This window comes from Aulonocara stuartgranti (genome assembly GCF_965226115.1).
Source record: "Aulonocara stuartgranti genome assembly, chromosome: 2".
NCBI lineage: Eukaryota > Metazoa > Chordata > Actinopteri > Cichliformes > Cichlidae > Aulonocara > Aulonocara stuartgranti.
Window position 1 is genome coordinate 28,224,250 of NC_138940.1, and position 13,621 is coordinate 28,237,870.

Sequence of the window (13,621 nt, forward strand, 5' to 3'; positions counted from 1 at the left end):
CACGCTGCAAACGTTGTGCAGAGGGGCAAGGAAGCACCTGCTTCCAAGAGGAGGTGGAGAAAATGCTCTCGTGAAAAGCTCCAACTGCAGTGGTTGGCACTGAAACTTGTGCGGGAGGTTGGATTACTCCGAAAGTATGCACAGGTTATTTTGATAATCTTGTGTGTGTGTGTGTGTGTGTGTGTGTGTGTGTGTGTGTGTGTGTGTGTGTGGTGTAGGGTGGGATGGGAGGGGGGGGGGGGGGTGAATGTTTCTTTGCGGTTTTCCTTTGTGGCTTCCAGGAGTCTGTGGTGTGACTCAAAACCCAGTCAGTATACATTATGGATTGGCTTTGTGGTGAAGAAGTTCTCACAACTTATGGTGCATTTTCGGCTTTACGCCAGCTGTCATTTGTCTTTTGGCCATGGTGATCTTTGATTCCGCTCCACAAACTTTTACCAGACTTTGCTGCCCTGAAACAAGCGGTGCGGTTTTATCCGAAAGCCACGGAGCGCAAAACGGGGGAACTACGCGAAGAAGATACTTCTTGACCAGGATTTATTTGATCGGAGGATCAGATACGGCTCTCTGAGAGGGCAGAGACACGCACGCACGGACAGCGGCACCATCACAAGTAGAGAGAAAGAAGAAAAAAAAGTTGGACTGAAAGTGCACATTAAGTAAAGCAAACTGATGCGCGTAAGAAGGGATGCCAGCCAGGCGTGGCTTGTGTCTGAATATCCAATGTGAGAATGCGTGGGGAGCATGTATATAATAGAGTCTTTCTATTTGATAAACACAGATATCAAACTCATGATTGCAGCAAAGCACCATCAATAAACTGAGAGGACTGCGCTGATTTGGAGGAGCAACGGCGCGCTGCGTGGTACGCTTTTTGGCGTGCATGGACCGGACTTCTGTGAACTTTTCTCTCCTTCCTGAATTTACCGATTACATCCCAAAATACCGTCGTTTAATTTGACAGCTGTGCACACAATGGCAGAGGTCGTGAGTGTTCTGGGGACGCTCGGCTTGGATTTACAAAGCACTCTCTCTTCGGTGGGGACTATGCCCGTAACAGAGTCCCCCATAGGGCTGAATGAGCGACTGGGGCAGATTGAAGGCAGAGTGCAGCGCGGGTCGCCCACAGATTTCGGCCACCTCAAAGGGATCTTGAGGCGGCGGCAGCTCTACTGCAGGACCGGCTTCCAGCTAGAGATATTCCCCAATGGCACAGTGCACGGGACAAGACAGGACCACAGCAGGTTTGGTCAGTATTTCTTTATTCTTTGATCTATTATTTGGAGACAGAATTTCATTTTAATCTTTACCGAACTATTTTTAATACCCCATTTATCTCCAAAACGGTAAATGAGAAAGGGGTCAACTTTCCCCCATACATATATACCCGGTTAAGAAGGGGTTTTATCAAGAAGTTTCTTCTGAGCGTCCCCGGTGAATACTCGTTCGTGCGTCACTGTCACCTGGCGCGAGGGCACACACCTTTTTCTGGCAATCCCCGCTGCGCGTGGGCCACAGGTGTCTCTAATCAGGCGCAAACAAGCAGCGAGCGCGCGCGTCCTGCAGCGACAGCAACAACAGGCTCGCAGGCTCTCGCGCGCGCAGGTCAGAGGGTTTTCTCTCGTTAATTAACAGACGTTATTTCACAGCAGCAGCAGTACTTGATTTAATTCTAGTCTCGTGGCCTGTTTTTATTATGTTTGTATTAACTTTACAAATAGAAGGTTGAAAAACTGTGTGCGGCTCGCGCGACACGCGAATCAAACGAGGTCAGAGGGCAGACTCGCACATGTCTCGCGCAGACTCGTCACAGGTGCAGGCCGGGCGAAAACGGGTAAGGGGGGGAAAGGCGGAATATCTCTAAATTAAAGCGTGACCACTGCGGAATTCAGAGAAGGTTTAATGTTCAAACTTGAGCCAAAACGAGCCGGTTTTAGAGACATGGGTGGTCCGCGTGTTTGTTTCTGGCTTCGCTTAGATTTAAAGTGCAAAGATCTTTGTGAGACCTGCGTGGTTTTGATTAGAGGGGTATGGGACACACCCCTCTTCAAATAAATAAATAAATAAATGAGAAGGATCTTCTATGTCATCCTCTGACATGGGATGAAGTCGCGGAGATGGGGACCAGGTGGCTGTAGGCTGGCCTCTCTGCCAGTCAGCACAGGCAGCTGGATCCTCTCTGACTAACCTCCGCATCAACAGTGGCTTTTAATTTTACCAGTTGTTTCCCAGCCTTTGATGTAGATGTTCGCTTTATTGTAACTTCCTCCGAGTCAGCGGTTCACTAAACAAGTAACCCACGTCTCAGCTTCATAAAAGCGACTTCACAGCCTGCGGGGGAAGTCCCAAAGACAGGATGAGCGCATTTATAAGCTATTAAAAATCTCATAGGTAGGAGAGGCAGCCCTTCGATTGCTTAATGGTCTTAAAACGGCAAATTTTCAAATGAAGTCTGGAATAGCTGCAGGATTTTGCATAAAATGACAGTAAGGACTGGTCTGCAGTCAGATTAAAAGAGGCCACCTGCTTGCGTTCTTTAGGGTTGATCACACTGAGTTTGTGGGCTTGTCTCACCAGTGTTTCCATGTTATGTGTTTGACCTCAGGTATCCTGGAGTTCATAAGTATAGCAGTAGGTCTGGTGAGCATCAGAGGGGTGGACGCTGGACTCTACCTCGGCATGAATGAGAAAGGAGAGCTCTATGGGTCGGTGAGTCAAAAACCCCTCCTTTCACTTCACCACCCCTCACCGACAACCTCTCTTAAAGAATATACTATCGCCTAGTCATTCCCAAGGAATTAAACTTTCCTTCATTCATGTGTCTTTCTTTTTTTCTACAACACATGTCAGTACAGAGCTATCAAAACGTTTAACAAGGTTCCCATATGCAGCAGATGGGCAAAAGCACAGTCAGACAAAACAAGTATGTTTCCTATTACTTACACTTGTTTTCTGTGTGAGGGGAGTCGAGGATAATCAGCTTTTAGAGTGAAAACCAACCACTTCATTTAGTTTTGAGATATGCGGAAATATTTACATATTTTCCCAAAGTGGAGACGGGAAGGGCTGACGTTACTCTGGATGTGAGCTGTGTGTGAATTTGGTGGAGATTGCACCTCCCTGCTCTTCAGTTTGACCTGCAGTGCTGTAAAAAACATAGAAGAGAGATCTGGTAGTTTTTCCAACAGCCTCTCTTTCCGACCGACACATGGTGCATACCTGCAGTCACAGGGAGAGGAAAGGGAAGAGATGAAGACAATGAAGGGGAAGTATGTGAGGCTTTACCTGTATCAGGTGTCCCAGGGCATTACCTGAGGGGGCCTCTCAGGGCTCAGACTACCCCGCACCTCCCCCGAGCATTTCGAACAGAGGCTACTTTTAAGCACGGCCATTATGTGGAAAGTGCAGATATTGTTACTGCATACTATCAGAGTCTGGCTCCCATCCTGGAGCTTTGACCCGGGGTGGTGGTGGGAGGCGGTGATTTGGGGGTAATTGCACACCTGACTGAGTCATCTGACTGACAGAGGGAGCCATGTAGACATGTATGAGTCTGAGGGGCCAGGAAGGGGAGGATAGCGGGTAAAAGGGTGCTTCCGTCCAACAACCACCAGACCATGACAAGCGTTTGATCCAATGAGGTTTGCGCGCGCGCGCGCGCGCGTGTGTGTGTGTGTGTGTGTGTGTGTGTGTGTGTGTGTGTGTGTGTGTGTGTGTATTAGGATGGAGCTGGCCCAGTCATGTGCCCTCTGGGCTGTGTTTACAGACAACAGCTTCGCTACACAGCCGCAGCCAAGCAGAGCCTGACAGCCAATCAACAAAATTGCTTCTGGAATAAAACACGGCAGTCTCGCACAGATGCTTCTGAGTGTGTTAAAGGCAGAGAATGAGAAATATTTCATGTTCTGTAGATGTATTTTCTACCAAAAAACACAAAAAAGGAAAAAGAGCAAGCAAACATTCAGAAGTGGTCCTCCGCTGAAAACCTTTTACTTGACAGGGTTCGACCCTCTTTACAGACCAGCAGAGGCTGACTGGTCTTGGCAGGAAAGCAGCTCAAACACTGATGTCTCTTATTGTTCCCACCCATCACCCAGCCAGCATGCTCTCACCTGCTGAACCCACAGCCATCGCTCATGCTGTTCTGTCAGTGAAGGCTGAGGCTTTGAAAGCTGCTCTGTATATATGTGTGTGTGCATGTTTGGTTCAGAGGTGGGGGTGGAAGACGTCCACTTGGCGTTGTCATTGCATCACAGGGAGGGGAATAGTTCTCCATGCACAACGAGAGGTTAACAGGTCTGCGGAGCATAAAGTGAAAATCCGCTCGTAATGACTTCGCTCCTTTTGTCATAATGAGCACCTGCCTAAATGAGTTTCCACTGGTTCATTTCCACTTCTAAGTGCACAGTGTACAATAGTTAATGACAGACATAAGCTGGTGCATCAAGAGGAGAGGAATCTGCATGCGAAGCTCAGTCTTGACTGCGTTTTTTGCAAATGTTTTCTGCATTTTCAAACCTGTTGTTTCCTCTCCTGCAGAAGAAGCTGACAAAAGAATGTGTGTTCAGGGAGCAGTTTGAGGAGAACTGGTACAACACCTATGCTTCAACTCGGTACAGGCATACGGACACGGGGCGCTTCTACTATGTGGCTTTAAACAAAGATGGTTCGCCCAGGGAGGGCGGCAGGACTAAAAAACACCAGAAGCTCACCCACTTCTTACCCAGACCGGTGGAGATTGAAAAGATCCCTCAGGAATTCAGGGATTTATTCCAGTACAGGTGACCAGTGCTTACACTGGGAGAGCTGGTTATTTCTGAAGGAACAGAGATAAAAGAAAAAGACAAATGAGGGGGCGGGGGAGGGATATTGCGGATATTTTGGACCTGGTACAGAACTGTTTACCCTCACCCCCCACCTGAGGTTACCATGTTTGCATCATCTGCAGCGGACTTCAGAGAGGAGATAAAACTCTCTTATAAAACCCCTGTTATCATGGACAAAGGAGGCCCTCATGACTGCCCAGCTGTGGCTGAATCAGGAAAATCAAATCAGGTGCCATGTTTTCTCTATAAATGCATAACAGAGGTTCATGTGTAGATACCGAAGAGGCAAAATGGGAGTGGTCGCTCTTGATGGTTTTGGCCGGGACAAGGAACAGTCAATGAGAAGTGACTTTTAGGAGCTAAGGACATAAATCCCTGCATGATGTCACAGTGTGCACACTGTTATGGCAACATTAAATGTAAAGGAGAGGGAAGGAAAGCACATTCCACATATACAGCAGAGACGTGCAAACTTTGTGCTACATGTTTGTTAAGCGGTAGTTTGGGATATGTGATGAGATTGTCTTTGAGTTAGCTACGAGCAAGTTTTGTTTCAAATAAAAGACAAAGGATGGGAATAATGTCTCCGACTCTGGGATCAATCGAACTGCACTTACTGCACATCCCAAGTCTCAGCGTCACGCTCGGTTGGTCTGAGTTTAAACATCAGATTAAATTCAAACAAACACAAAAAAGCTATGGGAATTTAATATGCAAAAAACAAAAGCAGTTAAGCTCGGGCTAAAAGCACTTCATCCGACTGGGGTTGTGAAGACTAAAGAAATGGGTGTTCTTTTTAAGGATGATGACTTGTAATGTTCAGAGCATCGGGGAACATTATTAAAAATGCAAGCAGCTGAGGTGTACATATGGGTGTTCCTATTTATGAGATGTACAATATATTTATTTTCTACATATAAAGTATAAATGTAAATCTATATATTTATTTATTGCAAAGACTTTATTTTGTAATGAACTTGAAGTTATCTGGACTGCAGATTCTACTGAATTGACACCAAAAAAGGCAAACAAAAAATGAAGAACTGCAATGAAACGTGACAATAAAATTGTCCTGCTATCGCAACGTCATTGTGAGAGACCATTTTTGCTTGCATTAAAGTCTGTACCAATTAAAACCAGATATGTGAATCCTGCATGTCTTTCCTGTTATTTCAGCCTATTGTGGCAAAATATTTCACTTTTAGATGCTTCTATCACTTTAACATTTTCACTGACATTAATGCCAAGAGAGAATAAATTAAAAAAAAGTCAGATTCTTTCCCATACCAATTTGCCCTCGTAAACCCCTTACCAAGTGAAGGGTTACATTATCAAGTAATGTGCACAGGCTCTGTCTCCATGAGGTCTTAGCCAGCCTACATCCACCATACAAAATCAGATTCCTTATGCAACCGGATCCCTAATTGGCTTTACACATCAGCGTGGATTAAGAGCAGTGATTGGTCGTTCACTGCAGGGGCCTCACGGTCTGGCCCTACAGCGGGTCTTTTCAACAGACAGAAACAGCTGCATGCGGTGCGCAGAGAACCAGCAGGGATGTGCTGCAGACCTGGAGTGGTGGCTCTGAAGTTAAGTGAGGATGGGATCAACATTTCAACATCTGCAATAGTTGTAATGTTTCTCCACTGGCAGATATCTGTAAGCTGGGAGAGCAAGCTCCCCTGGGGGGGAGGGAATGGAAAAGTCAAAGACATGCAGGGGGAAAACCCTGGCAGGCTGAGAAATGAAAACAATACCAGCAGAGGGGAAAAATAGATGAAAGATTGAAGGGAGAAGAGAGTGGGACAAAAGGCACTTTGCTGTGGGTGTGAAATACAGGGACGCTGCATCAGGATGAATCAGCGTCCCAGCTGTTAAAGGAATAGCCGTAAATTTTGGGAAATGATTTGCTCTCTTGCCAAGAATAAGTTAAGAAAACGAATACCGCTCTCATATCTGTCATAAATAGGAAGCTGAAGCCAGGAGGCAGTTCATTTAGTTTAGCATAAAGCCTCAAAGTTTGCCTCGTAGTAAGTTGACATCATACACCATATTCAACCCAATAGCCCCACCATCACCTTTATAGTGTTTTTGCTATGATAACCTAAAGTAAGTAGCTGCTGACTGTAGCTTCAGATTTACACTACTGTGCAAAAGTCTTGAGCCACACCTCAGTTCAAGGAGCCAGACCACTTTGTATTTTTCTCTGGTCTTGAGTAATAGTTCTCCAGGTTTTCTGAAGGTCTTTTAAAGTTCTTCTTTGGCGTATTATTGGCTTTTTTTTTTTTTCCCCCATTTGAAGCCGTTCTTAAGATTGACTGAAAACCAGTGGCAGCTGATTTTTATGGAAAGATGAATTCAAATTTGAAATGGTTAGTTCAAATTGTTGTCAATATGTATGAAAGAACAACCACGAGTGTCTCCACAGTGGAGGCTTTGTCATGGTTTGGGGCTGCATTTGACAATGCAGCAAAAGCAGACCCGGATTACAAAACAGTGAAACACTATCAGTCATGGATTGGCCTCCCCAGAGCCCAGACCTCAACATTATTGAAGCAGTTTGGTCTCACTTTGCAGAGAAGGGAACAAAAGGCAGCCAGCAGTAAAAGAGGAGCTTTGAATGTCCTTCAAGCAGCCTGGAGAACTAATCCTGAAAATGACTTAAAGAATATACAAGAAAACTGCCTGAGAGTGGTCAGGCTGTGTTAATGAATAAAGGTGTTTATAACAAACACACCTTGTTAAATAAACCTTGTTAGAACTGTACAAACTGCTTTGCCTCATTTTTCTTTATCTCTTTTACCCATTTCCAAACCAAATATAAAGAAATGGCAGGTGGCTCGGGACTTTTTGCACAGTACTCCAACAAAGACAAATGTAAGTGGTAACAATTCTGTAACACTTGGCAAGAAAGCAAATATGCACGGTTCACAAAAATGCAATCAAAACCATTTCCTGCCTATTAGTTGTGCATTTGTTTCCTGTGTATTATTCCCCATCAGTCTCCACCCAAACTCTGTCTAATAAGGCATAACATGCAACGATCATCAAGGTGGAGCTAATCAGAGAGAACAAATGTGCAACCAGCATTCCTCTTTGTAAACTCAGCGAGGTGAATCAGTGGCAAGTACTTCAATCCCTTTAATAAAAAATAAAAATAAAAAAAAGACTCCAACACATGCACCGGTTATACTTTTGGTCACTTTATTAAATGTTATATTAAATACTTATCAAGATAATAGCAGATCAGATTCATGGCAAATCATGTTGGTGTATTCGCTAACGTAAGAACATTCTTAGACAAGGGCAAAAAACGTTTTCTACATTTATGAAATACACCTTGTGCAAACACAGGAGTCAATCGGAGAAGGCAAGTCGTCTCTCCGTGAGAAACGTTCATATTCCTCATGTTCAACAGCTACACCAGTTTAAGCATTTAGAAGCATGAATGTGCCAAAGTAGAATACAAGTAGTCTGGGGGCCTGCCTGGTGAGACTACAGTGTCCAGGAGAACATTTCTCACAAAGCAGAGGACACAAATCAGCCAGGTATAATAAGATTTCCAGCCTTTACTCTGTCAATCCCATCTGGAAACGCATATTTCAAACGCTGAAAGATGCTGAAAGGTAAAAGTTCTGGGCCCTCTGTGACACCTGGCTGAACCGCCTCCGCTTTGCGAGACCCGGCCTCTCACCCAGGCTCGGGGATCAACACAAGTGGAACGTAATGAACGAGACGCACGGTGCTATGCTAGACGACACGTGACAATGAGGGTGACGTTACAAAAGGGTCATAGGAACTGGCAGGCAGTTTCTGAACAACACAAGCATTCCGTTACCATGTTCAGCGACAACTAATGTAAACACTTAAAAGCATAATAGAAAAGATTCTCAACAAACCTCAAATCTTTACAGAGCTTTTTTTGTTTTGTTTTTTTAGCAAATCAATAAGGCCATATTTTTTTTCCCCCAGTACCCCCCCCCCCCTCCCCCCTTTTATCAGTTTCTCCCATCTTCCAAAAAGAAAGAAAGAAATAAAAAGCAGGACTTGCAGCACCAACAGCTGTCTGCTTTGCTAGATAAAGGTGGAGGAATCTACTGGAGTTCATCATCGTGTAGCACTTTGCATCAGAGTCCTGTCACCAACAATACTGGTCCCACTCAGGTGTAGATAGTTAGGCATTTAAAACCGTATAAAAAAACTGAGCTGGAAATAATAAGGAAACCCTTTTTTTAAAAAGGGCAAATCAATACAATGCCTTAAAGCATTGGGGGTAAAACTTTAAATACATGAAAAATGAAGATATAGAACTTGAATAACATTAAGGCGGTATATACATTTTTTTCCCCCTCTCCTAACAGACATTTCACACAGTCATTTATACATTACATCCTCTCAGTGAGTTACAGAATAAAGCACTGAGAGTCTCTCTCACTTGAGGCTCCAGTGGACAGCAGTCCAGTCTCAGTCTCTCACCGACCCTCTGGCTCGTTGCATCTGTGTGTTTTGAGCTTCTTTTTTTTTTTTTTTTTTGGGGGGGGGGGGGGGGGGGGGGAAGGACCTACAGGCCCTTGGAGGGGCCAGGATTTTTGCCCATACCCTGATGGCCGCCGAGGCCGTGGAGCTGCTGGTAGAGAGTGAGCAGGTCCATCTGACTGAGCCCGCCGGCTCCCATCATGCCATTCTGCAGGGCCAGCTGGTTTAGGTAGCTGGCCTGATTGGCCATGGCCAGCTGCTGCTCCTGCACCTTCCTGTTGGTAATCAGCTTCTGCACGTACATCATCAACTGAAACACACAGACATTGAAAATTAACACAATTCAAAGGTAAAAAGTACACTTTGCCCTGTCACGGTTTAACACAATGACAACAATTATAGGAAGTAGTGAGGGTGGCAGTCCCTTGTCCTCGTTAAAACCCAGCTCAACAGCTGACATCAGAGGTCACATATAGTGGTGTCTCTGAGCTGTAGTCAAGGCTGAATCAGAGCTTTTAAGAGGTCAAACTGCCTCATGCTTTCACAGACAGACAGTAAACAGAGATACTACTCCCACGCTAACCTTTTTTCTTGGCTGGTGCAGGTAAACCAGTATAGCCCTCTCAGCACAAAATGTTGTGATGCACAGTGATATTATTGCCAGTTTTTGGCCTTTTGACTGTTTGGTCATAATGGATTAATTTACAAATTACCCTGTTTAACCACCATAGATAAACTAATGAAATTAAACTACTGTGATGATTTGTTGGCGTCATTCAGTTGTCTGTTCTGTCTCGTATACAGAGTGGCTCTTACCGACTGCTGCCTGTTGAGGACATCCCTGTAGATCGCTTCCCTGCGTTTAAGCTCTAGCTCCACGGTGGCCTGTCGCCCCAGAGCGGCAGCCTGGACCTGGTTCTCCGTAAGCGCTGGGTTCTCTTTCCACTGTGGTGAGAGGCAACAGCCATTAAAACATACAGTGATCCCTGTAAATGGAAAGTGATTTCAAAGACCTCACCACTCTGCTGATTATATCTTCCAGCGACTCCCGTGATAAAGACTTTAAAGCATTTGTAGCCTCGATGACTTTCTGTCGGCCCTGGTTTATGAGATCCTGAGCAAAAACAAAACAAGGCAGAGAGAATACACATGAGACGAAGGCAGGTGATCTTTGCTTGTATTCACTGTGTCGAGTACTTGGTGACCAACAGTAGAGCAATATATTCAGCTGCCTCTTCAGTGAGCCTCTCTCATCCATCACAACTCCCCCAGAATGTTAGTTAGTGTTAGTCCTTCCCTTTCAGCCATGATAGCACCAGTTCTCCACCTGCTCAGGAGCAGACCTCACAGCAAAGACCAACACATCCTCTTCAACCTCAGGATAACAGAGTGAATGTAGAGGCCGCTCTACATTCACTAGAGGTGCCTCTATTCACACATTCACACAAAATAATATCACCACTATGACTGATCAGCCTGTCTTTGGGGAAACAAGACAGGAAACCTCTGAGCTAGTTGGCTAATAGCAGCAGAACTTCAAAATAAAAGCAGGGACTTTCCCATAGGGCTGCTCGATTATGGCAAAAATGATAATCACGATTATTTTCACTGAAATTGAGATCACGATTATTTGACGATATTTATTTAACCCTTTAAGACCTACTATAGAACCAAGTCCACCAGAGCTTATATTATTTTTTTACATGCTGTAGTGCCATTTGTGGGAGCATTTCAAGTTGCTATACATCAATACAACTGTTATAGCCCATATTTTAATAATATGTATGCATTAAGTCCATAGTAATTACATAAATTGCAAAAAAGTGCAATAAACTAAAAAAAATTGAAAATCGCTTTTGTTTTGTTTACATATATTTCTACTTGGAGAAATTTAAGAGGTTTATCCCTCAAAACTTTAAATACAATAAAGTTGCAAAAAATAGTTTCCCACCACAGGAAATTTATTTTGAGTGTCTTCATAGTTTTATTTTGGAGATACAGCAATTTTTATATACTGCAGGAAAAACAAAAAACAATCCTATGATGCAAATTTGCAAAGAAAACAGCATGTGCATCATTTCACTGTGGGAAGTGTTACCAACAGCTGATAGGAACGGCAAAGCCTGTTTCTGGAATATTATGTTTTTGTTCCTGCAAGTGCTTTTTATGCAGTTTTTGCAAAGCTATATGTGGAACGAAACCGTGACCGAGGACAAGCTGATGGCATCAGATGTAAGTACAACTCCTCCGGTTTCATATGCAAAACAAATTATTGTGCTAGCTTACACGGTTCAGGTTCTACAGGGATTTAAAAATAGTTACGCAAAACGGAGCATGCTGCTCTGACCGGCTTTAAAGGGTTAACAATGACTTTAAAAAAATAATATAAAATAGTGTGCAACACCACTGAAGTTTTTTTTTTTTTTAAACTCTCTTTTCAACCAGCGGCAGTCACTCTCCAAATAACTTCTGCTTAGCTTTCCGAGCTTCCCTCGGGTCCTCTTAATCAGCGGTCTCCAACCTTTTTTGCGCCACGGACCGGTTTATGCCCGACAATATTTTCACGGACCGGCCTTTAAGGTGTCGCGGATAAATGAGGGAGGGGCTAATAATTGGCGCAGTCATTTTTAATGATCGTTGAAAGCCCAGATCGTAATCGTGATTAAAATTCGATTAATTGAGCAGCCCTACTCTCCCAAACAGATGGCAAAGTGAACAAAACATTTAAAAGATCCCAGATATTGTACCCTATGTATGGTAATCTTCAAAATGCGTAACGTCAAAAGGTGAATCATCTCCATCTGTGCAGCTCCACAGAAATCCTTCTAGCTTATTATTTGTATTTACAGCCCGCACATTTACTGTAATGTTGAGTCTCACCACTTTCAGCAACAACCAACAAAAAAAAGAAAAAAACCTGTAACTGATTAGCTGTGCCCAGCACCGCACAGCAGACAGATAAAGTTTGCGACCGTCTAATACAACAGTGAAAACCAAAAGTAGTCTAAATATTAGATTTTCATTAATCGGATGACCTGATGCACATGAAAGCATGTGTCAGCAAAATCACTTTTGACCTCCAAAACCTGCTTTGCAGAGTCTACTGCTTTCCGCTTACATAATGTCTCATATGTGATTATTTAATTTATAAAGACAGCGTATAGTAGTTTAAATTTTAAACAAAAAGTTCTGTTCACTCCATCAGTTGTTGTGCATTAATAGCTGCAGACGTTGAGCAGCGTGGGGCAGAGTTGGGCTGATCTGCTACCAGGACTGCTGTCACAATTAGCTGTGGGGTTTGAGGAATGTGAGTCGCCATGCTGCGGGGGGAAGGAGCGGGACGGGTGTGAGGCAGCAGTGGTGACATGTGGAGCTCATTACTTACCTCCAGCTGCTGGTTGGTCATGGAGGGCAAAGCTCCAATGTTGTAGGTGAAGTAGCTGGGGTTGTTCATGTCCGCGTGAGCGTATGCCGTCTGGTAGTTGGTCCTCATGGACATACCCTGAGAGATGAAAGACAAGAGGAAGAGACAGAGGAGGGAGTGAGGAAGCAGAGGCTAATTACGCAGGTGTTAAGAGCCACTGAGGCCATGATGGGAAAAACTAAACAATCGGCGAGGCTGACGAGAGACGACGGCCCACTTTGTCTGTCATATTCAGTCGCACATTGATGTGATGAGGTCTTCACTTCATGTTGAGTCTTCATGAAGTTTTCATATCTACACAAATAACTCCAAAAGCAACAAGCTGTCCAACATCAGCCTGCTACCGCAGTATTAAATATGTGTGTGAAAGTAGTGACCTGAAGTAAACAGTCTCGTCCCAGCAAAGGCCAGCAGGATGCCGATGTTTGTATGTAATTGAGTCTCTGCTGCAGATGGTTTTCCCGTGCCCTGTAATCTGGCCATCCGGTATGCAAGGGGGGGTGTCTGTGTGTTTGTGTGTGTTTGTGTGTGTGTTGGGGGCCAGCAGGGATATTTGGACCTGGTCAGAGACAGGTGTGCAAACCTAAACAGTACAGAACTTTCAACACACATTAATCTACGCACACACACCTCTTTAACTTTAGCAGCATCCTCCGATGCTCTGCGCCTTTCATACGTTTTCACACAGACGGAAACCAAATCTAGCCTTTGCTTCCAAAATTCAGTATCTGAAATCTAAATTTATGGCATGAGCCTCGGTAAGCTTTGTACCAAGCTGAAGTCATCCCAGTGAGAACCAGGGCTCTTGGGTTCAATTTCGTTTTGGGCTCCCAATCGCATTCTCAGTTTTTCCCATTTCCCTGAGTTGCAAATGTGATATTCATACATGCAGCCC

General features: G+C 44.3%; 2 protein-coding genes across 4 annotated transcripts in view; one reads left to right on the top strand and one right to left on the bottom strand.

Annotated features, from left to right (window-relative positions):
• Positions 1-269: 269 nt before the first annotated feature.
• Positions 270-5,975, top strand: fgf16 (fibroblast growth factor 16). Its single transcript, XM_082553688.1, has 3 exons — positions 270-1,249; positions 2,606-2,709; positions 4,540-5,975. The coding sequence occupies exons 1-3, from the start codon at positions 976-978 to the stop codon at positions 4,783-4,785; spliced, it is 624 nt and encodes a 207-aa protein (XP_082409814.1). The 5' UTR covers positions 270-975; the 3' UTR covers positions 4,786-5,975.
• Positions 5,976-8,009: 2,034 nt separating this feature from the next.
• Positions 8,010-13,621, bottom strand: part of atrx (ATRX chromatin remodeler) — a 36,325-nt gene continuing 30,713 nt past the window's right edge. For all 3 annotated transcript variants that reach the window (XM_082554255.1, XM_082554256.1, XM_082554257.1), the window contains exons 31-34: positions 12,688-12,804; positions 10,321-10,416; positions 10,119-10,247; positions 8,010-9,612 (exon numbers count right to left, since the gene is read on the bottom strand). In XM_082554255.1, the coding sequence (XP_082410381.1) occupies positions 9,388-9,612; positions 10,119-10,247; positions 10,321-10,416; positions 12,688-12,804 (567 nt within the window). In that variant the 3' untranslated portion in view covers positions 8,010-9,387. The remainder of the gene's footprint in view (positions 9,613-10,118; positions 10,248-10,320; positions 10,417-12,687; positions 12,805-13,621) is intronic.